The sequence below is a fragment of the Leopardus geoffroyi genome, chromosome D1, assembly GCF_018350155.1.
Source record: "Leopardus geoffroyi isolate Oge1 chromosome D1, O.geoffroyi_Oge1_pat1.0, whole genome shotgun sequence".
NCBI lineage: Eukaryota > Metazoa > Chordata > Mammalia > Carnivora > Felidae > Leopardus > Leopardus geoffroyi.
The window spans coordinates 110,696,896-110,721,390 of record NC_059329.1 but is presented as its reverse complement, the minus strand read 5'-3'; the positions used below and the strand labels follow the sequence as shown (position 1 = coordinate 110,721,390).

Sequence of the window (24,495 nt, the reverse complement as noted above, 5' to 3'; positions counted from 1 at the left end):
TGAAATTTACTCTTTTTAACCATTTTCAAGTGTGCAGGTCGGTGGAATTAAGGGTGCTTGCACTGTTGTGCAGCCGTCGCCCCTATCCATCCCAGGAACACTTTCATATTCCTGGTCTGAAACTCTGTCCCCGGGTTACACACCCAATTCCTCATTCCCCCCAGTAACACTGTCCTTTGAAATTCAACTAGCTCAATCTGTTTTTAGTCATTTTGTATGTGTTTCCTGGAATGTGGTATATCCCTTTGATATTCAGCCCTGCCGACATCTTGATTTTAGCCACAGAAGACCTATTTCCTAGCATCTGAACTCCAGAACTGTAAGATAAGTTTGTGTTGTTTTATTTATTTATTTATTTATTTATTTATTTATTTATTTATTTTAATTTTTTTTTCAACGTTTATTTTATTTTTGGGACAGAGAGAGACAGAGCATGAACGGGGGAGGGGCAGAGAGAGAGGGAGACACAGAATCGGAAACAGGCTCCAGGCTCTGAGCCATCAGCCCAGAGCCCGACGCGGGGCTCGAACTCACGGACCGCGAGATTGTGACCTGGCTGAAGTCGGACGCTTAACCGACTGCGCCACCTAGGCACCCCAAGTTTGTGTTGTTTTAAGCCATGAAGTGTGTGGTCGTATGTTACAGCAGCCACAGGAAACAAAGACCTTTGTTTTATGCAAGTTTGTACAGATTCATCCTGATGTAAGGCTCGTGGGATTGTGTGGCTGGCACAGCACCTACTATGTGCTTAGCATGACACCTGGTGCTCCCCCACTCTGTTTGGTCTCCCCATCTATGAATGGGCAGCAGGATCGGCATCCATCCTGCAGGACTGCAGGGAGAGTGAACTGAGCTCACCTGTTGAACACTGCAGCCCAAGAAGCGCGCGCGCTCTCTCTCTCTCTCTCTCTCTCTCTCCCTCTTTTAAGTGTATTTATTTTGAGAGAGAAAGCACGTGGGGAAGGGGTAGAGAGGGAGAAAGAGAATTTCCAGCAGGCTCCACACTGTCAACATGGAACCCAGTGTGGGGCTTGAACTCACAAACTATGAGATCATGACCTGAGCCAAAATCAAGAGTCAGACGCTTCACCAACTGAGCCACCCAGGTGCCCCATGGAGCTCTTAAAATGACTAAAGAAAGTGCAAGTCTTTTACAGAGGGGTGAATCTGAGGCTCAGAGAGATTTAGCGAGGTGCCCAAGACCACACAGCTGTCACAGTAAGCGGCAGAACTGGGATTTGAAGCCCTGGCTCTGAAGCCAGTGGTCTTTCTTGCAGCATGATGCCTTCTCCCAGGACTGTCTCTTAGGGGGCCTACAGTCTCATTAGTCAGGGAGCCACGCCTAACCCACTAGACCTAGTAGGACAGTGAGCATAACAGGAGGGAGTTGGAGAAGAGACACTCAGTGGGACAAGAGTGCTGTTGGTTATTGTCATCTTCAGAGAAGCTTTACCGAGCACTGACCATTTGGGGTCACTAGCCTTGAGTATTGAAGAGAGATATTCCCCCTGCCTTCAAGGAGCTAGCAGGGAAGATGGGGAAAGCTTCTTGAGGAGGTTGGGCTTTGAACTTGGTCTTAAACCGTAAGGAGGTAGCTTTTAGCAGAGTAAGGAGTTTCCAGATTGGGAGAACACGATTAAGTGGATGCGTGATCAGCTGGATCGGTTGGTACTAGGTTTAGCCGCTTCTAACGGAAAACCCCAGTTATTTCCCTTTTGTGTAAAGGGACACAAAGGTGGACAGGCTGGGCAGGTGTGGCAGCTCCGTGGGCTTGATGGGGATGCGGGTCCTTGCAGCTAACTACTCTGCCATTCCTAGGACGTGATCCAAGAAACTGCTAAAGCTCTGGCTGTATGTGCCTGGCAAGATCCCGGCAAGAAAAGCGGAAACAACACTAGACATTTCAACATAGAGTATTTAATATAGGGAATTGGGAATCGGCTGAACAGGTATTGGAGAACGCAAAAAGCAAAAATGGGACCCAGTGGCACACAGAACTGCAGGAAGCAGCCCCTTCCCTGGGCTGAGGGACAGAAGGAAGAGGTTGAGGTTATGAGACCCTGGAGCTGGAACCCCCAGCCCCCATGGAGAGGGCGCTGCTGGGCTGCTACTGGCATCTGAGAACTTGCAGCCCCCCCCCCCCCCCCCCCCCGGAGCCGGGACCCAGGCCTGCGAGCTGGTACCCTGGGTGATGCCGGTGTTGGCGAAAGCAGCGGGGCTTCCGCTGTTGCTCCTGCCGCTCTCGGAGAAGAAGAGCCGGCAGACACAACGTCTCCCTCCTCCTGCCTTCCTGCCTCCCTGCAGGACCCCCGCTGGCCGGACCTAACTGGGAGCAGCTGGCAAAGGAGATTTGTAACTGGTGGAGCCCCAGCCCGGCACCACAATGGAGAACTGCAGGGTGGATGTGGACTCAGAGACCAGAGCTTAGTTACCACTTGACACACTGTCTCCCGTGTCAGACGGCAGGAAAAGGACAGGGAGAAAGGGGCAAGGCCCGTGCGTGTGTTTTAAGTTGACCTCCACAAGTCGCACAGACACCTCCTTTTATGCTGTATTTGTCAGCACCCGGTCGCATGGGCACACGTACCTGTAAAGGCAGCTGGTAAAAACGGTCTTCGTGGCAGGCGCGTTGCTGCCTGCCTAAAATCTGGCTTTGCTTACCGAGGAAAGGGAGGAGAATGCCACAGCTGAAATTCCGAAATTGCTAGTTAACGTCAATCTGCCAACATGAACCCCCAGATGAAAATTTCTCCCCGTTCTCTCTCCGCCCCACACGGCCTCCTGGTCCGTATCTTGTAGCTCTTGGCACCCTGGTCATTGTATGCTCGTAATACCTGTGTAATTGTGCCCATGATGGTGTAAATTAGGTTTGTGTTCTGGCCTCACTTGGGGAGCGTAGCTTGACTGGGCTTTTTATGGATGGAGCAGGGAGAGAGCTGGGGACTCCTGTGACCAGGAGATATCCTTCTAGAAACTGTGGTTCGGTCTGCTGGTCACTTTTCCTCCCAGAGTTGCACCTACTGCCACGAGCTACCGCAGCCTCTGCGAGGCAGGTGTGGACGTGCTGCAGCATGTGTAGCCTCCCGCACTGCCCTGTGACTTTGAATTCGGGCAGTTTGATGTCTGCTTCCTTCGCTAGAGAGGATGTTTCTTGACGGCAAGGCCGAGAACACAGTTGAGGTTTATGTTACCCTGGCTTCCGGCAGAGGGCTGTACTCATGGAATAGCTCCTTAAGATTTGCCAGGTGGATAAAACTAGGGCCGAGGGACTCTGACGTCTGCTGCAAATGGGTTGCTTCTTGTATTTCGTATTCCTTCATTGAGCTCGATTCCTCTGTTCACTAACCTTCTGCTTCTGTACCTGATCACGTCCAACCTGGGCAGGTGTGTTGTCCCAAAGGCAGTTCCTTTCTTGTTTTAAATGACCCCTGTGACTTGTTTCTTGTCTCTCTCATAGAGTGCAAGTTTCAGGGTACTGAGATCTCCCATTTCCACTGAGTGCTCCAAGGACCAGTTACGTTACAAATCAAAAAAAAAAAAAAATTTTTTTTTAATGTTTATTTTTGTGAGAGAGAGAGAGAGAACGCGAGCATGGGAGGGGCAGAGAGAGAAGGAGACACAGAATCCCAAGCAGGCTCCAGGCTGCAAGCTGTCAGCACAGAGCCCGATGCGGGGCTTGAACTCACAAACTGTGAGATCATGACCTGAGCCGGAGTCAAGAGTTAGACACTCAACCGACTGACACCCCCGGGGTACCCCCGGTTGAGAGATTTTTAAGAACATGAAACTACATATACTTCAAGTGGAAGGTCCTGGGGGAGGTGGTTTAAGTATTGCCCCGAGATTTTAACCTGCTCGTTGTAGGAATATAATGGAAATTTTGGATCATGGAAGAACACGCGCCCGAAAGAGTGCATCTGGGATTTCCTCTATTCCCAGTGCTGCAGGGGGTTCTCTTCCATCCAGGTCATTCCCTAGAGGCACCGACCGTGTGCAGGCGCACACATGCAGTTTAGACAAAACTCCTCCCCAGCGCTAATCTAAGAAGAATAAGTTGGGAATTTGCCTGTTTTTAATATGACTGAATTGGTCTAAAAACCGTGGAGCCTGTCATTGGTATCGCGTGTATCCTAAGAGTTGATGGAGACTTCGATGAGAACCGTTCCCATGGGACCCCGATTTCTCATCCATAGTTGCCCAAGAAGGTTTAGCTGACCTTGAAAATACTGATGCTTACTGTCCTCTTACTTCCAACAGAGGTGGCCTCAGTAACATGCTGTTCCAGTGCTCCTTACCTGACACCGTGGCCACCATTGGTGACGAGCCCCGGAAAGTGCTCCTGCGGCTGTACGGGGCGATTTTAAAGATGGTGAGTTTGTAGGCTGTGTGGGGTCGGGAGGGCCCTGTGAACAGTTTTCATCCTCTCTCTTGAATTACCTGGAAAGAGATTTTAAATACTTGAATGGTATTATTAAAACTATTTTTTACATACTGCTTTTATTTTAATTCGGCTGCACAACTGGGTTTTTTGCTTATATCCTGTTATGTTCTGAATTCCTGTTTTTGCTTATAATTCATTAGTATGCTAGTACAAATATTCTCAGCTTCATATCCAGAAGAAATATGATGTTGGTTAAATCTTTAGTAGTGGTTATGATGCTTGGATTTTCCACACATTGAAATTTTTAGCTGAGACCTGGGTTGTAAAATTCTAATGTGGAAAAGGTATTGTTTTAAATTACATATCCAAAAGGTTTTACGGGTACAAGGGAGTTCCAGTGGACAAAGTATGATCTCAGTGGAGCTCTATTTATTAACTACCTCCCATCGAGATTTTTCTGAAACTTTGAATTGGTTAGACTCATAATCTTTCTAAATTTTTGTATTACTAAATTGAATCTAACTTTCAATTAAAGTGCTTTATTTTTTGAATCGTCTTAACCGATTATAGGAGATGCCAAATGTCTGGCTTTTTTTTTTTTTTTTACTATTTATACCCTGAATTTACCATTTTACTGATCATACACACAGATGTTCATTTGCTATATTTCTGTGGTAGAATTTTGATATCCATTTAAATTTTCTTTGAAAGGGCCTATTTTGATCATCATAAAACGGGGAATAATTTTCTCATCGTTTTAAGAGACTAGTCTCAATTCAATCTGATAAGCAGATTATGTCCATGCCTACAATAATTTGGTTGTAGCGTTCAGAAATATTATCGTTAAAATCAGTACTCTGTGTCATAACGTGACCGAGCCTTTTCGTTGGATAGTTTTTCCTCGGCGTTTTCAAGCTGTGCAGTGCTGAGGATCTGAAAGTTGGAAGCCAGATGATATCTTCAGGTTGTGTGTGTTCACCCAAGGAGATCTGAGGCCTCTTTGTGATGGAGCGCACAGCAGACCCCGGCCCCTTCCTGACAGTACACAGGCAGCCGGGCTCTAATGTTGACCACCCAGCTGAGTTTTTCATTTCATCAAGTTGTACTTTTAAAGCACAGTTTTTGAAAAACCCAGTTGATGTCCTTTTGGTACTTTTATTTTTTTATTTTTTCTTAATTTTTGTTTATTTTTGAGAGAGAGAGAGCATGAGCGGGGAGGGGCAGAGAGAGAGGGAGACACAGAATCCGAAGCAGGCTCCAGGCTCCAGGCTCCAAGCTGTCAGCACAGAGCCCGACGTGGGGCTTAAACTCACAAGCCACAAGATCATGACCTGAGCCGAAGTCAGATGTTCAACCGACTGAGCCACCCAGGTGCTCCCCTTTTGGTACTTTTAAAGAAATCAATCTGTAGCCATTTTTTCTTTGGGGGACTTACACATTTTCTAACCATTATGTCCCATTTCTGTTTATTTGTGTGCTTCCATTTAAGCTGCACTTTTAAAATACTTTAAATATACATATATATATGTATATGTGTGTATGTGTGTATATATATATATACACACATACACACATATATATTTTTAAATGTTTGCTTTGAGAGAGAGAAGAAGTGGGTGAGGGGCAGAGAGAGAGAGAGGGAAAGAGAGAATCCCAAGCAGGCTCCACACTAACAGCATGACTGTTCACGGCTTGATCCCATGGGCTGTGAGATCATGACCTGAGCCGAAATCAAGAGTTGGATGCTTAACTGACTGGGCCACCCAGGTGCCCTTAAAATACCTTAATAACCAGCTGCTGGAATTGTGTATGATATAGACTATTGTTTAAATCTGATTTATGAGACTTTTATTTGTATTTATAACTTAAATAAGGGTGTTTTAAACTTGTGCTATGCACTCTTCCAGGTGCTGGGCTGAGCCAGTTGCCAGGTTCTTTGCTCTGTCTGGAGCTGCAGTTCGATGACGGGGGTGAGGGAAGTGCTCGGGATCTGTGCTGTTTAGGTTGCTGGTCACTGGTCGCACGTGGCTATCAAACATGTGAAAATGTGGCAAGTGTGACCAAGGCTTGGAATTTTAAATTTTAATTAATTTAAATTACAGTGGTCACACCTAGCTGCGGCTACCATGTTGGACAGCGCAGCTCTAGAATGTGCTGTGTTATCTGATGGGTAACTTAGTAAAAGCCACTGACAGCACAGCCTGGAACTGAGCAGTTGTCTCTTCCCCCTAATAAAGATTCACTATCAGTAGTTAATATTTTGTCCTGTTTGAAATTTTGGCAGTGTAGAATTACTGCCTTATAATACTTAAATGCAATAGAAATGTCTGGAAATAGATATTTTTTTTAATGTTTATTTTTGAGAGAGAGCGAGAGAGAGCAGGTGAGCAGGGGAAGGGCAGAGAGAGAGAGTGGGACAGAGGATCCGAAGCAGGCCCCAGGTTCCGAGCTATTCGCACAGAGCCCTAGGCAAGGCTCAAACCCACCAACTGCGAGATCATAATCTGAGCTGAAGTCGGGCACCCAACCAACAGAGCCACCCAGGCACCCCTGGAAATAGAATTTGTTTTAACAATTCTGTTTTCCTATTCATTTTTACAAAAACAAATAAAAAACCTCTTAGGTAACTCAAAATAAATAGAATAAAGCTACTCAAAGTGGAGTTAATCCTTACCAAACTAACAGAATGGAGTATGTTTTGCATATAATTCTAATTTCTGGGGGACACCCTACATTTAGCTTCTTTTTTTTACTTTTTTTTTTTTTTTTCAACGTTTATTTATTTTTGGGACAGAGAGAGACAGAGCATGAACGGGGGAGGGGCAGAGAGAGAGGGAGACACAGAATCAGAAACAGGCTCCAGGCTCTGAGCCATCAGCCCAGAGCCCGACGCGGGGCTCGAACTCACGGACCGCGAGATCGTGACCTGGCTGAAGTCGGACGCTTAACTGGCTGCGCCACCCAGGCGCCCCTACATTTAGCTTCTTAATGATGCTTATCAGCAAATGCCAGTTGCCGTTCCTGAAGGTGCATCCGCCATGCAGGGCAGAAGCTGTACCTGGAGGCGAGCAGCTTACTGACTGGACAGCAAACGTGTGTTTACTGTCCCACAATTGACTCATTAGACAGTAATCTCATTTTTGTTGGAAAAAACGCTGTTCCTTTGCATTATAGGAGAGAACCCATTTTCAGCATAAATACTCGTTTGGTTGAGTCCTTACTTCAGGAACACTTTTTTGGTTGAAGTTCAAGCTTACTAAAAATATGAAACCTACAGCCTCAAATATAAATATTTTTGGTTCCCAAAACCCAGGTTTTGGCGGGGGCACTGGTTGCCAGTGGAATTTTAGACATTAATGGCCACTGTTAAAGTGTTGGTCATTTGAATACCTTGACAACAGGGGGAACCAAATCCGGGGCTCTGAGAAATGACTGCCCAAGAGAGAAGGGGGTAGGGACAGAGCTTGAGCCCGGGGGACACGAACCAGGCAGCAGGTGCTGGGTCCCGGGGCCGCAGAAGCTGAGCTGTCACCACGTTGTGCCAGGGACTTCACCACAAACTTAAATACCTTTTCCAGTATTTTCAGCTCAGATGTGAAGTATCTTTATTTATTTTGTTGCTGGGGCGTGGGTTCAGTCCTATCGCCAATCAGCTTTTCAAAAAGAACCTGGCCCTGTCGTGGAAGGACAGTTAGGTAGAGTCTCCCAGGAGGTTCCTGTTCCCACCCCAGCAAAGCAGTTGCCAGCGTTGACAGTGATTTGTCAGGATTTGCATCGATGAAGAGACGTGGCTGAGCAAATCTCGAGCCCGCCTGAATAACAAATGCCATTACTCTCATAAATGTAGCGATTAAAGACAGAAATGTCATACAACTCAGATGTCACGCTCTCCCCGTCTGTACTCTGCCTGCGGGGAGAGCACACGCGTGCCTGTGCGTGGACGTGCAGTGTGCAAATAATCCGGGACCCCCGAGGTCGGCCGTAAACACAGTTGCGGCATCCTTGCGGGCGGGTTGGTATAAGCTCCTTCCTTCCGAATCGTTCACTGACAGCTACAGGTGATGATGGTCCCGTGTGTTTTCTCAGACTGTCCTTTTTTGTTTAATGACACGCTGGGCCAGGTGAGTTGAGTGTGTCCCTTCCTTCCCTTTCTCCTTCTCCTTACACGCTTTTGAGTTTTTTTTCCCTCTGAGAATCAAATATTAAGTAGAAGTATTTCTTTGATTTACACTTACTATTATTTGCAAGTGACCCGGCTTAAAATAATTTGATATTGCTCAGCTTTTCCATTTTTCTTCATCTTGGGGCTGCAGAACGTCTAAGATCCTAGCAGCGCCACGACTGCTCTTTGGTGCAGCTCGTGGGGGTTCAGGCGGCACAAAGCCTACAGTTTCCGTCCCCAGACATCGTTCTCCCCCAGCTCCTGTTTCTGGAACCTAGACACTGTGAGCATAAAAGTATCGGTCTGGTCTTAAAACAGCACCTGCCAATGTAATCGATATAATTCAGGGCGTTTCACACGGCCTAGCTTTCACTTCAATGGGGCCGTCTCCTCAGTGGCACAGACGGTGAAAACCGGTTCCACTGTAAAATTACCCCGAAGCAAAGTGGGATAGTTTAACGGAAGCTGGGCAGAAGTACCAGTTCAGCCGCTGCCATTGTGGGAAGAGATGTGACTGCTAGAAGGAGCTTGAAACGACGACACAGGCTATAAATGTAACTTGGTTTTTTTCCTTTCTGACACTGGGAAGGAACACGAGCCCTGCAACGTCCAGCAGCGGCCTTTTCAAAGCAGCAAGTTTGGCTGATTGCAAATAACCCGTTTGCTTATTTATCATGAATTGTGGAAGACACAAATGTCAGTACGTATTGTTCACTCAGTGTCACCTGTACCAGTTGGCAGAAGTCTCAGGGGATTGCTTTGTCCCTTCCTCGGTCAGAACAGCGACTCTGTGTGGAGCCAGTTCCTTCTGTGCATGAATGGAGAGATCTGGCCTCGCCGTTTTGAACGGTCTCACAGGCATGAACGTCTGGGATACACATCAAAGATCCCTCGAGCGTTGTCTGGGAAAATGTTTTTGTGTGTTCTTTGAGTGAGGAAAGGCTAATATTAATGCTTGTTTGAGTACTAACCGTAATAAAATGAAAAGCATCAAGGCACAACGCAGATATGTGTTAATGACTCAAAAGAGTGCAATCTGGGACACGGTCTGTTTTAAAACCAGAAAGCAGAAGGTCGTCTTCCCTTAATGCCAGTTTAAATAGAAATTAAACCACAATAGAATATGGGAAACACCCAACACGGGAACAGCCCATAGATCGTTCACAGTCAACTATTGGCCACTGAGAAATTGCTCGCAAACAATTCTCCCCGGAACGAGGGTTGCGTCGTGCAAAGACCGTGCGACTCACGTTCCCTCACGAAGAGCCCTGCTTGGTCCCAAGAGACTGTGAGAGCTCGTGTCGCCAGTAACTGGACACTGGGAACTCTGTGTATTTTTTTCTCATTATATTAGGATTATCGTGAGTTTGACTTGTTTTTACCCTGCTTCTGAAAAACCGCCTCGTACTTTGTGGTGTGATTTTACTTCTCCCTAAGGTGGTGAGACTTGCCTCTCCAAAGTAAATTTTTCCAGTAGCGCGTGTTCCCATTTGGTCTCACCGAGTATTTCTTCAGCTAATGCTCGAGGGATGGTTGCCAGATCACCCTCTGTAGCCCCTTCCATACCTGCTTTGGTGCCTTCTTTTGATAACTAAAGAAATCACGGACTGCTGTGTCTGATTTTGACGTATGCAACGTGTCTTTGTCTTGCTGGTCTTAAATGTGTGGGATTTCTAGCACGAAGCCAGTCCGGGTTTCTGGTCCCTGGAGCGACGGTGTGAGCGCAGCGCACCCACCTGGGGAAGGCATGTGCGCGCTGGGTGGCTTGAAGGGCACGTGGGGGGGATGTACCACTTGAGCTGTCTGTGCCTATGTGTTCTCTGCCGCAGGCTGCCCATGCGATCGTGCCTGGAGCAGTCTGCTTTCCAGGTGACAGACCCGATGCACGGTATAGTATGAGTCCTCCGAAAGTTGGAGCATTCTCTACAGCTTTAATTTCTTTCTTTTAGTTCTTGGTTTCAAGAAATGCCTTTGAAAAAGAAAATTGTAATGCTTTTGTTAAGTAGCACCAGCTACAGATTGTGCTGGGCTTAGAACAGTGCAGTGATGAAGATTTCAGAATGTTATGTATGGGCTCTATAGCCTTTGTTTCTTGGGGCGGGGGGGTGGGGGGGGCTTGTTTTTGTTTTGTCCCAGGCAAATCCAATCCCTCTCTTCTGTTTCCTCAGTAGAAAATGGTTGGGTGATTGTAGACATTCATGGGCCTCGACTTGGAAACTCACTTCAAGTATTTAGCTGCTTCCTCCTGCATACTGCTCTATGGGAAACGCCTTGCTCTGTTGATATTCTGGTCGGAGTTAGAAACAGACTTTCTTCTTTGTCCTTATCAGGCAGTGCCCTCCCCTCCCCCACACCTTTATGGGGCGGGGGTTGGGGGGGGATCAGCAGCAGCTCTGGGCCCTTGGGAGGCGCCTACAGGCTGGGGAAGCGAGGGCGCTGTTCCCAGAAGCGGAAGCGTGTGGATTACACGTCAGCGTTTGGGGTGCTTATGCCTAATGCACTTGGAAGCCTGGGGGGTCTGGGGGCAGCAGGTTACCCTGGATCAGAAGTAAGTTTTGAGGAGGTCGTGCCTGGGAAGAGCCTGCCTTCTGCGGTCTTCCCCTTGCCTGTCCTCTGGTTTGTGCCTTCCGAGAGCCTCTTTCTTAGAGGGTCTAGTCTCCAACTGACATTCTTCAAGTCGTCCGGTCCCATTTTACAAAGTCAGAAGATCGAATTCTTTTTTTATCTATTTTCTTTTTTTTTTTTCTTTTTTATTATTTTTTTTTTATTTCTTTTTTTTTTTTGGGACAGAGAGAGACAGAGCATGAACGGGGGAGGGGCAGAGAGAGAGGGAGACACAGAATCAGAAACAGGCTCCAGGCTCTGAGCCATCAGCCCAGAGCCTGACGCGGGGCTCGAACTCACGGACCGCGAGATCGTGACCTGGCTGAAGTCGGACGCTTAACCGACTGCGCCACCCAGGCGCCCCAGAAGATCGAATTCTTTTGGAGTGTCTCTCAGGGCAATTGAAGATGTGCTAGAGAAGACCATAAAATGCTAAAAATCGTTTGTCTCTTTAAGTTCTCATAATTCGTATGTGCTCAGTAGGTAATCACATGGGCTATACTTTATTTTTTTTTTTAAGATTTTATTCATTTATAGATATATTTAGAAATTTATTTAAAAACATACATTTATATAAATTTATAAAAACATTTATAAGTATTATAAACATGTTTATTTTGAGAGATGGAGAGCACGAGCAGGGGAGGGGCAGAGAGAGAGAGGGAGAGAGAGAAAGAGAGAGAATCCCAGGCAGGCTCACGAACCACGAGATCATGACCTGAGTCAAAAACCAAGAGTCAGACGCTTAACCGCTGAGCCACCCAGGCGCTCCTGAATTATTCTTTCTCAGTCTCTCATTTATGGGTCCCAAAGTGTTATCAAAAGGCCACAACCAACGTACTCTTTTGTACAGAACCTTTAAAGGAGCCAGCTGAAAATAAAAACAAAAGAGCCAGCTGAGTGCTCTGTGTAGTTTTTTGTTTCGGTTTTTGGTGGAGAAGGGCTAGTAAGAAGAGTTGTCCTCTGTGTTTCTGTAAAACACTCTTTTTTGTATCTATTTATTTCTGTGGCTACTTCCTCCTTATAACAGTATTTACGATTGATGATGATTTGATTTCTTAAATGGCATTTCCAGGTCATTATACTGTTGATGAGATGTCGTTCATGTAGCTGATTCAGCACTTTTCCCAGGCTGTCCCCTGGCAACTAGCTTGTGCCGTGCTGGGCTTTTAAAGATACTTTTTTTGGGGTTAATATTTGTTTATTTTTGAGAGAGTGAGTGCACGGAAGGGGCAGAGAAAGAGGGAGACACAGAATCCAAAGCAGGCTACAGGCTCTGAGATGTCAGCCCAGAGCCGGACGTGGGGCTTGAACCTACTAACCGTGAGATCGTGACCTTGAGCCGAAGTCAGACCCTTAACCAACTTGAGCTACCCAGGTGCCCCTAAAGATACTTTAAAGACAAATGTTTTAGTCTTAGAGATGACATTCAAATAGCTGGGTGCCACTCCATGCCACTCTCTTTATACCACTTTGACTGATTTATTTACATGCATAGCCACACATACACAGACTTTAGGGAAAGTGAGGTATGCTTTGTTTCATTGCACAAGTGGGGCTTTCTTAAAGTAGTTCAGTTGTAACACTAGCTCCCTCATCATTAGAGGAATCTGTTAGTAAGAACTGGCCAGATAAGAGTTGATTCTGCACAAACGCTTAGACACATCTAAAGAAATAAACCTTGTGGAGTATGGGGTAACTTTGTTTTCTATTTTTATATTTTTTTAAGTTTACTTTTTTTAAAGGTAACACATATGCTTTATTTTTTTTTTAATGTTTATTTATTTTTGAGACAGAGAGAGACCAAACGGGGGAAGGGGCAGAGAGAGAGAGAGGGAGACACAGAATCAATCCGAAGCAGGCTCCGGTCTCTGAGCTGTCAGCACAGAGTCCGATGCGGGGCTTGAACCCACAAACTGTGAGATCATGACCTGAGCCGAAGTCGGACGCTTAACTGACTGAGCCACCCAGCTGCCCCTAAGTTTATTTTTTATAAGAGGGGTTTATTCATTTTTGAGAGAGAGAGGGAACGCCTAGGGGAGGGGCAAAGGGGAACAGAGGATCCAAGACGGGCTCTACCCTGACAGCAGAGAGCTCAGTGCGGGACTTGAACTCCCAAACCGTGAGATCATGACCCGGGCTGAAGTCAGATGCTTACTTAACCAGCCGAGCCACCCAGGCACCCCTCGGGTAACTTTAAATAGAATGTTTTTGAATCCTAAAATTATTTAAGACAAAATTTAGTCAAGCGATATTTTCTCATCTCAGCCTCTAAAGTCTACTGACTTCCATTTTCTTTTCAAAGCATATAATAAAACATTTAAAAATCTAATAACTTATAGTATCAATGTTAATTTTTTTCCTATTTAGAAGTTCTTGGCCCATGAAAAATCTGACTCCGCTTTCAAAATCTTGATCTCTAAAACGAAATATAAACCATACCCCTGTTACTACTGCTACCCCCTTAGACAATTTTATTTCCTATATCACAGTCTAATGAATATGTGGATTATAATGAATCCTTTTATAGATTCTCTTGAAAAACAAGCCCAAAATAGGAAGAAAAGAGTGAGGAAGATGGGAAGCCAGTGGCGGTATATTTTAAAGTATCTTCGGCTGTCTTTTGTTTTTTTAAATGTCTTTATGTTCTACAGTTCACCCATTTAGAGTGTACCGTTTAATGGTTTTTACAATCTTGAACATATTTGATGCGTTCTGACTTCTTAGGCCCTGAAATTTCTGTTTACTTAAAAAAAGGAGTTTTTATTATGGGGAATTTCAGATACATACAGAGTAGAGCAGAGGAGTATGATGAACCCCAAGTGCCCAATACCCGCCTCCCCTCTGACCAGTCCTTTGTCTTCACCCTCGCTCCTTCGGTGAGGTTATGATGAGGCACACGCCAGACATTGTGTTACTACTTCCGTGAACGTCTCGGTCTCTGTCTACATAAGATGATTTAAAAAGAAAATGACCATAATCATGTTCACATCAATAGATTTTAGTAATTATTTGATATTAACCAGTGTTCAAATTTCTAATGTAAAAAAATTGTAGTTTTCTTTTATATATTTTCATATAGTTTTTATTAACTTGCAAGTTGGCAGAAAATTTGGGGTCGTGTTAAATATTTATACAAGATATTTTAATATCTGCTTCAAATAAATTTGTGCCTCTGAAGTAGAATCCCACAGATGCCAAGATCTATTTTACTTCCCATTTTCCTGCACAAAAAAAGTTCTCTGACCTCTTTTTTGGCAATGTGAGTCTGTCTCTCTGTGGCTTATCAGGAGGAGGCCTCTTCTCTCACTTTTTGTGAATATCTGATTGGTTTGAGACTTCCTGGTCTTTTTCTTACTCTTCTTGTTTGCAGGATTGAGGGAACCTGAACATTCTGTACTGAGGAAACAGAACAGAGGGTTGAATATGGCAGAAGTCCATCTTGCCTTCAGGATGGTGCTCTTATGGTATAAGTAATGCATTCATTTGGGGGTGGAATGGAGTGGGCAGGGGTGGGGAAATTATTACCAGAATTGATTTCCACTTAAGGGTACGAGTATTAAAAAGGAACGGCCGTGGGAACTAAGGCAATTTGTGACTTTGGAGGAAGTGACTCGCTTTGGAGAGCACCATTGGACAAGGGAAAGGGACTTCTGTTGCCTGTATAACCCATTAACTGTATCTCCCTAAGAAGATACAGTTTGAATAATAACAGTGTAGGAATAACTGTAGTCCGCTAGAGTTCTGTACAGGTCAAATCCCGTTACAACAGATTTCAGTAGGATATCCACATTCCATATTTGTCTTTTTGACAAAGTATCGATATACAGTGTGTCACATTACGGTACTTTTTTTGTTCTTCACTTTCCTTGCAGAGAACAAGCCCGGGAATTAACGTCTGGGGGGCATTTGGCCCCATTCAGCATCCTGATTAACACTGTAGCCAGTTTCCCCGCTGCGCTGCTCCGATCAGGGACGCGAGCTTGCCCAGTGCCCGCCAGCTCCCGCCCAGAGGCCATGCCTTGAGCTTCACAGCGCGGGAGTGGCCTTCCATCACCCCAGCGACAGTGTAGTGAGCGCCCCGATTGCTTGGTGCTTTGGGGGAAGACTAACAGTAAATAAAAGACGGAGTCCCTATTCATTAGGAACTTGTAGGCCACTGGGGAGAGAGGAGACGCTAAAGTCAGAGTCCGAGGTAACGGTTCAGTAAGGGGAGTATTTTGGAATTAAGGAAGGAGGAAAGCTTTAGCGGCTCCCAGTTACTCCTTCCTAGAGCCCGCCATACCATGCGTCACCACGCTGTCGGCAAACACCTAAAATGATTTCCGTAGCGTTTTCGGTTTTGTAGCTTTGATCGTAACGGGATTTCACCTGCAGCATCTTTTCATCAGAGAAACGCAGATTATGCAAATGAAAATATATGCCCTCCATTTGTATTTTTCTGTACTTTGTACAAAATGAACTTAACTGGATGTTAAAGATGTTACCGAATATGTGTAAGTGCGAGGTTTTTGCAGATAGCTTCATGAACATGGGTATTTGTTTACTTTTACATCGCATAAGCCAGCACGTGTACGGTTTGTGCAGAACACACATTAAGACGTCTGTGCACTGTTTCTGTATATGATGGATGCGAGCCCTGCTTTAAATCACTGCAGTCTTTGAACGGTGCTAGAGTAGCTGGTGTTGCTTAACGTGGCATTTTTTTTCCCCTGTCCACACTTTCCACCCTTGGTACAGGTATTTTTGATAAAGCTGTGGAATGGAAAGGTATGTTTTTCACGGGATGTTCCAGAATCTTTCACCTTAAAATTTTTAAAAAGCTCCCTGTGGGCTTCCTTCTGTGTCTGGCTTAAGCCGACGTAGTTCAGTGATAACAAGTAACATTTCTGGAGGTGATATTTGAGTATAAGATTTCGACACGATCCTTAAATTTCTGACTTGCTTTTCTCCATCCCCTTATTAAAGATACTGTGAAGGCTTTTACGGCACTTGGGGTGGGGGTGGGGGGGCTTTTAAAACATACGATCTGTGCCTTGAAGAAAGAACGTAGCCAGAGAGTCATTTAAGGTCGTTAATGATCTAGTTGTTACTTGCCAGATCCCTGGCTTCCAATGATTTGCAATTTCATTGAGGACAGTGATACACGGATCCCTTAATCCATGAACTAAGCTTAGGGGCTTTATTAAGTTTGCACGACCCTCTTTTTGGCAGAGGAAGAATTCAGATCGAGCCAGGGACAGGCGGAGCGAGCAGGGCCAGTCTGTGAACGTACCAAGTTGGCAGGCTCGTCGCCCACGTTCGGTGCCACGCTTCCCGCCCGCACGGGGCTTTCTTCTCTGTCCCAGTTCTGTGCTGACCACGACTTGCCCTGGGTGTGTATACACTGCCCGTTCTTGTAGGAAGGAGGCTTCCTCGGGATAGTGTTGCCTTGAAGGAACCGCCTACCTAAATCGGGAGAGACCACTTGACGGTCGGTCTCGGGAAGGCCTGATCGGAAGAGCGCCCCCTATTGACTTTCCTCGGACAATGAAATTGTGAAAAGGTACAAGGCTGTGGGGTGTCGACAGCACATTCCTTTTCCTGGAAAGAAATGAAGCGATTCCTTGGGTATCAGCATTAGCGTGGGCACTGGTGGGGCATTTTAGCCTGCCGCTGGTGGCTTCAGTGGGTTGAGAAACATTCATTAAAGATCTGTGATGTTTTATAAACCCTGACTGTTCTGGTGGTTGCAAAGTTAGTGTCTGTGTGGTGTTCCCCATCTTACCGGAAGTGTTTGCTTTTTCTCATTCGTAGAGGTCCTGTAATAAAGAGGGATCCGAACAAGCTCAGAAAGAAAATGAATTTCAAGTAAGTAATTAAGTCCGTTCTGCGTCTGTATGAGGCGTAAACAAACCTGTGTTAGCCCACTTCGGCGCTCCGGTCTCGCGGCGCTCTTTCCCGCCCCTGGACGGCCCTGGTCTGTCGGTCTCGGGGCACGGGCTCTTGCCACACTGGGATGAAGACCGAGCGTGCAGCCGGTATTTTCAGTTCCTCCTGAGTGTAGGCAGTGGACGTGTGGTGCCCCTGTGGCAACCTAGACATTATTTGGGGTGCTGGGAGAGGGCAGTTTGGGGAGACGGTCGTGCATGATAGGCTTGTGCTGCTGCGCTGCGTGCCTCTGGCCCCCTTCTCTGGTCACGCGCCCCTCTGCTAAGCAGGCACTGCCTGGTGCAGGCAGGGGTGCCTTTTCCCAGAGTGGCAATCCGGTCAGAAAGGCTTCTTCCCAATTAAAATGACCTCACTCTCTGAAATGCTCACACTCAGAGAAGAGCCTGGGGTCGGGAGCACTGCTGTGTCCACACCTGGCCCCTCTATGAGGCTCAGAAGTGGGGAGTCTTGAGAGTGACCTCCACGTTCCGGGGAGTAAACAACTTTCGAGCATACTGTCCCAACATGTGCAAGTTCCCACACACACACACACACACACAACACAGACATAAAACCTGCATCTACACACGCGTATATAAGTACACTGGCTTCCTCACTGTATTCGAATTACTCAAATGGTCTAGAGGTAGAAATTGAAAAGAGGTGCGGTCACGAAGAAATAAAGCACTGGTAGTGACTTCCTTCTCGTGTCGCAGTGGATTATTGTGGCTGCGCCCTTCCCTGGAGACCCTCGTCTAGTGGATCTGGAACTTGTGCTCTCTGGGTGACCGCTGACAGAGACGCCCTTGGGCAGGAAGTGATTGACAGTGAGTTTGCAGCCATTTGAGGCCTTTGCCTGTGGACCTTCGTGTGTGCCGGCGGTAGAAAAGGCTGGGCCACCAGGGCCACTGGGGCCTCCGTGACACAGACCCCCCCGTGCGCCTCCAGTTCTGACTCCCCTTCTCTGCAGCACTCGATAGCACCCTGCCCTTTCTGAACGCTTTCTTCCCCTCCTCGGCCCCTTTCCAGGCCTGACCGCCTAGCGTCTCAAATGCCAGAATGCCCGTCACTTGCCCGAGGCTCTCCTCCCATGCTGCCCCTCGTGCCCCGGCCCTGACCCCTGCCTGGGGTAGCGCCACCCGCCGCCGCCTCTCAGTGGCGTCGTCAGGCCCAAGACGAACGCACGGACTCCTCCCCACCCCGTCCCCTCGGCCGAACCTCATTTTCTCCTTTCTCTGCAGACAGAGGGCGGGGAGTCACCTCCGATATCCCCTTCTCTCCCTCACCCCGTATCCGAACCCCGAGTCTATTTTCCTCTGAACTCTACCGAGGGTCTGTGTGCCCGTCTCCTCTGGAACCGCCCACCTCCGGGGTCCAGGCTCCCGCTATCTCCTCTGGGGGCGCCGCTTCCGCTCCCCCTCCCGCTCGAATCGCTCCTCTGGTCAGGTCAGCCTCTCGCCTGACATCCTTCAGTGCTCACTCCGCCTCGGGTCGGGTTGGGCTTTATCCCAGCAGGTGCCTGTCGTCTGATCCTGCTGAACCTTCCATTCTCCCCTTCGTCCCGCATCCACATTCCTGCTCCAGCCACGTTCTCCTAAACTGTGGTTTTCTTGCAGCCACAGAGCCTTTGCCGATGCTGCTCCTTCCGGCCGGAGTGCTCCCCACTGTGCCCGCTTCCCACCTTCACTTGTGCACGTAATGGGACCTCACTCGGGGTTGCTTCCCCAGGGAGCCCTCCTGCTCTCTGGACTAGGCGTGCGTGTCTGTTCCGTGCCCGCACCCCGAGCGCCATATGCTGTCGCTCCGCACCTTGTCAGGCCGGGGTTTTCAGTGTCACGCGATTCACGTCTGCCTCCTCCTCTTGTGAGATTCTAGACTCAGGGCAGCACCTCGCCACCCCGTGTGGTCTCGCCACGGCTGTCCTGCCTGGTGTAGAGCGGGCGCAGTATAGAATTGTTGAACGTCGGCTGCAGCTGGAGCCAGTGGACAGCTCTGGAACGTTCTGCCCCTTGCCCGCTGGTGCACATGCCCCTTGTCCCTTCCCCTCCTCCATCCAAGATGCCCTTGCGTCTTGTGACCCGTTGGTCACCGCCACGCTTCTTCCTCCTGTGCCTGCTGGATTTCCACTCAGAGCCCAGCAGCAAACAGCGGGTGCTCTGATTGTAATTTCTTGGGGTGAAAAGGTAGGGATTTGGCTGCGGGAATGGGGAAGGTGGTTTTTCTTCTTGGAGCCCCTTTGGATGGCTGGCCTCTGTCTGTAATCTTGTCCTCTCTCTTCTGAACGTTTCCCCCACCAACTGGCCTCTCCACAGGCTCACTGTCTCAGAGACTGCTCCCCAGCCCCCTTCTCCAGGCCGACTGGTGGGGGGTGGGGGGTGGTGGTGTCTTTTCGCTTCTTCCCCGTTCCTGCTTCCAAACCATTTCTCCTCTGTTGAAAACCATCGGGAGAGCTGCCCTGGTTCACTGAAGATTTCCGTGTCCAGCTTGGTCTTTGGGCCCAGCCGCCTGGCCTTCTCTAAGCCCGCACCTGAGCAACATCATTGGCGGGAAACCGCTTGGCCGGGGAGGACCGCCCCCGGCAGGCCACGGAGCCCCAGTCTTTGGTGGCCGCTATGCTCTCGGCCCTCGTCTGTCCACTTGCAAGCATGTGAACTGTCTGTGTTTGCTCCTGCCCTTTCCATGGGCTGGTCCTTCCCTTGGGCTCCAGACTCCAGCTGTCCTCTCTCCCTGTCTGCGGGTGCATTGCTCCTGTCCCTCGTGGCGGACAGAGCTTGCTGGCCTTGCCTGAGTCTGCTCCCTCTTGTAGCAGGATTTCCTGAGAGAGTATGAGAGTATTTATATACTCTATGTTTCTCACTTCCCGATCAACCTTTTTTTTTTTTTTTTTGAAAAAGTTTTGAGCACGTGGAATAGCACAGAATAATTTAGTAAACACCTTTATGCCACCGCGCAAAATTTGTAGCTGACTTAATCATATTGCTGATTTCAGTCTTTTTTTTTTTAATTTATTTTGAGGCAGCGTGTGCACAAGTGGGGGAGGGGCACAGAGCGTGTTAGAGAATCCCAAGCAGGCACCCCACTGTCAGCACAGAGCCCCATGTGGGGCTCAAACTCAAAACCGTGAGATCGTGACCTGAGCTGAAATCAAGAGTCAGCTTAACCGACTGAGCCACCCAGGCGCCCCGATTTCAGTCTTTTCTAGATGTGTTTATTTATTTTTAACTTTTTATTTCAAACTGATTGTAGACACAACAGAAGTTTGCTTTCAAACTAGTACAGAGAGCTCCCATACGACCCTTCCCCGACTTCCCCTGATGTTAACACCTAACACAACCGTGGAGACCGACATGGCACAGTAACAACGACTCGAGTTTCCCAGGGTTTTCCACTGTTGTTCTGTTCTGAGATGTAGCCAGGACCCCGGTGCTGCATTTGCTGGTTGTTCCCCCCTTAGTCCACGTATCTGCTTCCGTGTGTGTGCCTCACGGTCCCAGTGCTCGCTGGGCAGTTATTTTAGAGCACGTCCCCTCAGGTTTGGGTTTGTCTCGTCTTTTCTCATGACCGGAACGAGGTTGTGCATTTTGCGCAAGAATACCACAGAAACGCTGTTATGTCTTCTCAAGAAGTTCATAAGTTTGATATTCTATTCCCGGATTTTAATTTCTTTTAATACATCTTTTAAGTTTAGTTTTGAGAGAGACAGACACAGTGCAAATGGGGGAAGGGCAGAGAGGGAGGGAGAGAGTGGGAGGAGGGGCAGAGAGAGGGAGAGAGAGAATCCCAAGCAGGCTCCACGCTGCCAGTGCCGAGCCCGATGTGGGGCTTGACCCACAACCCATGAGCCAAAACCTAGGGTCGGACGTTTGACTGACTGAGCCACCCAGGCACCCTAAGGATTTTAATTTTGTAAAAGAAAATTATCTATCATTATAGATAAAATGAAAAGTCTGCCTAGACACTTCTGCCCCTGTACCCCTCACCCCCCTGGAGCCATTCTTGTTTTGGTCACCGACAACTTCCACGTGGTCGGATCCAGTGGCCACTCTGCTCCTCCCCTGAGTTTGCCATCAGCAGCACACAGAGCACCACACTCTCTCCGTCACGGCTGTGCCCTCTCCGCCTCCTCTCCTGCTCCCTCCTCCTCCCGCTGCCCCCATCTGAATCGGTCACAGACACGAAATGTCCGCGTTTTTGTTGCTTTTTAAAAGGAAATACATTAGAAAATGCTAGAAAGTCTGGCACAGTGGTGAGCATATGAGGTTTGTTTTAAGGATTGAGTGGGTCCAGAGCGTGCTCCTCACTGTCGCCGGGAATCTCAGGCCCTTTGCGGGTTCCTCCCCTTAAATGCTCCACACGCTGAGGGGTTTCTCCGGCTGGGCCTCCTCTTTCCTGGTGGCTGCGCTCCCGGCGCCTGCCCCTCCCCTCCCTTGAATGTGCCAAAGTCACTCCCGCCTCGGGGACCTCCGTCTCACCCTCAGGTGTCCTTGTCATTTCCTGGAAGCAGCTCTGTCCTGCACCTGCCGCGGGGCTTGTGCGTTGTCTGCTTCTCTCTCTGGGATATGGGTCCCTGCAGGCTTTTCCGGTTTCCCTGGGGCCAAGTAAATGGTTTCAAGCGGAGGTAGGACCTTCTGTCCTAAGAAATTAGGGGCGCCTGGGTGGCGCAGTCGGTTAAGCGTCCGACTTCAGCCAGGTCACGATCTCGCGGTCCGTGAGTTCGAGCCCCGCGTCGGGCTCTGGGCTGATGGCTCGGAGCCTGGAGCCTGTTTCTGACTCTGTGTCTCCCTCTCTCTCTGCCCCTCCCCCATTCATGCTCTGTCTCTCTCTGTCCCAAAAATAAATAAACGTTGAAAAAAAAAATTAAAAAAAAAAAAAGAAATTAGAACCAGTGTCTGGATGGCCAGTGGCGGCGCCTGGGCCAGTGCTGGGGCGGTGAACTGGGTCGCCCTGGTCCCATCCGGTTCTTTACTCACTTAAGTAGCAAGCAGGGAGGTGTTTGGAGACCTGGCGGTTCCCAAAAGGCTGGCACAAGTCGATGCACTCATTCTGAGATGGCCCGCTCCCCTTTTTTTTTTCTTTTTTTGAGTAGGCTCCGTGTCCTGCATGAGCCCAATGTGGGGCTCAGACTCATGACCCTGAGATCAAGAGTCGGTCGCTTAACCGACGGAGCCACCCAGGCGTGCCACCTGCTATCCTTCTTAACCTATTTTAACCATTTTTCTTGCTTGTGATTGTTTTCCTTCATTTCTTCCTCCAGACTTTTCCCTCCACGCACCAGCTCCCCTTCCTCCCTACCGGGAATAAATACTGAACTGCGATACTACATATGAACAAAGAGATTTCTTCTTTATAGTGTTTGGAGCAATGCCAGAGAGGACTGCAAAGTTCTTAAGTCTCTTTCCATCTTCTCTCCATCCTGGCGATGGGTTGACTCAACTCTAGAGGATTCTGGACAGTGTGTGTGTTCAGCCCGAGTGCCAGCGACAGCACGGCCTGTGAAGTCAGTCCCCAGTAGCCTTTGTACTGAGTGGACACGATGCGCAAAATATTAAGGCTACTGAGGTAACGCACCGGGTCTTAACTCTGTATAAAGTTTGTAACTTCAAACGCGAAGGCCTGTTCAGGATCGGGCACTCGGATGTTTTATACAGCGCCAACCCTAAGGCCCTTAGGCTTAGTCACTCTGCACAGAGGGAAGCCAGAAAACAAATTTTGATTCCGACAAAATCTGGATACCTAGACAGAAGAAATCCTGATGCAACTCTTTGAAACCGTGAGACGGGAGGGTGTGCAGAGGGGAGGGTGTGCTGAGGAATGCACAGAGCCACCACGGACAGCCTGTCCGCCTCCACACCCCCGTCCCCCGTCCCCCGTCCCGCGGTGCCCGGCCTGCATGCGCCTTGGCATTTCACTCCACACCGACATCCAGGTGAGAGTCTGAGAGGCACCTTGCAGATCTGCGCACACTCTCCTGCGGGGTGTCTCTGGTGCGGGTCGTCGGGCCGGCAGGGACTCCACATCCTTCGAGGGGTTCAGAAATAAAACCTGTCTGACCCTCGACCCTGTTCTCCACGCCGTTCACCTGACAGGGCAGTGCCGTGTGTGGTCATTGTCTGCGTCTGCCCAGGTTGCCATAACAGGCTCCGTGGGGGGCGGACAGCACACGTTTATTTCTCGGCGCTGCGGGCCGGACACCTGAGATCAGGGTGCCGGCACGGTTGGGGTCTGGTGGAGCCCTCTTCCTGGCCTGCGGGTGTGGTCTTCTCCGAGTCCTCACATGGCAGAGGGATGGAGAGACAGAGGGAGGCACAGCGGGCTGTCTGGTGTCTCTTCGTATAAGGACACTGATCGCGTGGGCGCCCCGCACTCATGACCTCATCTGTGCCCGTCCCCCTCCCAGAGGCCCGTCCTCACACACCATCACGCTGGGGGCCAGGGCTTCGGCGTGTGGATTTGGGGAGGACGCGGTATCGTTCACGGCAGCCGTAGGTGCAAAACTGCAAGTAAGTAAAGAGCGGGTCTCACGAGGTGGTCAGCCCACAATTGTGGGACTAAATGACACACACGAGACGGTGGCCAAACTGGAATTACGGGGGATCACCAGCAAAGCCGTTTGCTCCCCAAAATGTGAAGGTGATCAAATGGCTGTTTACTCCAGTGTGGTTCCGTGTCCTTTGGAAAAGTAGCTTCTCTGTTTTCTTCTCTGTGACGTTAGCGCCCTGTCATTGCCTGAGTTGGTCCCGTTGCGCGTGTTTGTAACATGAGTGTACAGAGCTGCTTCGCTTTGCTCTGTGTTTGTGCGGGATCGCACTCCCCACGGCACGTTTCTTAACAAGGGGTGAATAAGAATCCTCTGAAAGCTCCCCCCGCCCCCCACGCCCGCTGGCCCCTCCTCAGACACAGTGACTTAGAGGTTAATTTGCTGTTTAATGGCAAAGGACCGAGGAGTGAATTTGAACTGAGGCCAAAAGATGATTTTTGTAGGCAGGATGGTTGTAGGTCCCACCTGAGTCACTGGGACTAGAGACCGTTTAGGAGCCTCAGGGACTTTGGCAAGAGACAAAGTTAAACCGGCAGCAAAGACTAGGGATAAGAGCAGGGCATGGAGGCCGGGGATGTTCCATGCCAGGGCGCTCTTTGGACCGAAAGACAGGCCCAGGTCTGTCAGTTGTCCTTAAGGATGGGTTCGGTGGCAGAAGGCCCCCGTGCTCCTGCTCCGCGCTCGCAGCTGAAAAGCAGGCCAGCACCCCCCTCTCCAGAGTGGACGGCATCGTGGCGGCCTTTGAGAAGATGCCATGGGTGGAATTCATAGAAGTTTTAAGATAGATACGAGCAGTAAAATACCAACAGATACTCTGTTTTTGGAATCAGCGACCCAGTTACACTGGATTTTATTTTATTTTTTTAATTTTTTTTTTTTCAACGTTTATTCATTTTTGGG

At 48.6% G+C, this 24,495-nt stretch overlaps 1 protein-coding gene across 17 annotated transcripts in view; it reads left to right on the top strand.

Annotated features, from left to right (window-relative positions):
- CHKA (choline kinase alpha) overlaps positions 1-24,495 on the top strand; it is a 62,578-nt gene that overhangs the window by 21,574 nt on the left and 16,509 nt on the right. For 9 of the 17 annotated variants that reach the window (XM_045486121.1, XM_045486110.1, XM_045486113.1 and 6 more), the window contains exons 2-4: positions 4,258-4,369; positions 15,888-15,917; positions 16,944-16,997. In XM_045486121.1, coding sequence (XP_045342077.1) covers positions 4,258-4,369; positions 15,888-15,917; positions 16,944-16,997 — 196 coding nt within the window. The remainder of the gene's footprint in view (positions 1-4,257; positions 4,370-15,887; positions 15,918-16,943; positions 16,998-24,495) is intronic. The other 8 variants (XM_045486120.1, XM_045486122.1, XM_045486115.1 and 5 more) reach the window with 2 other exon arrangements.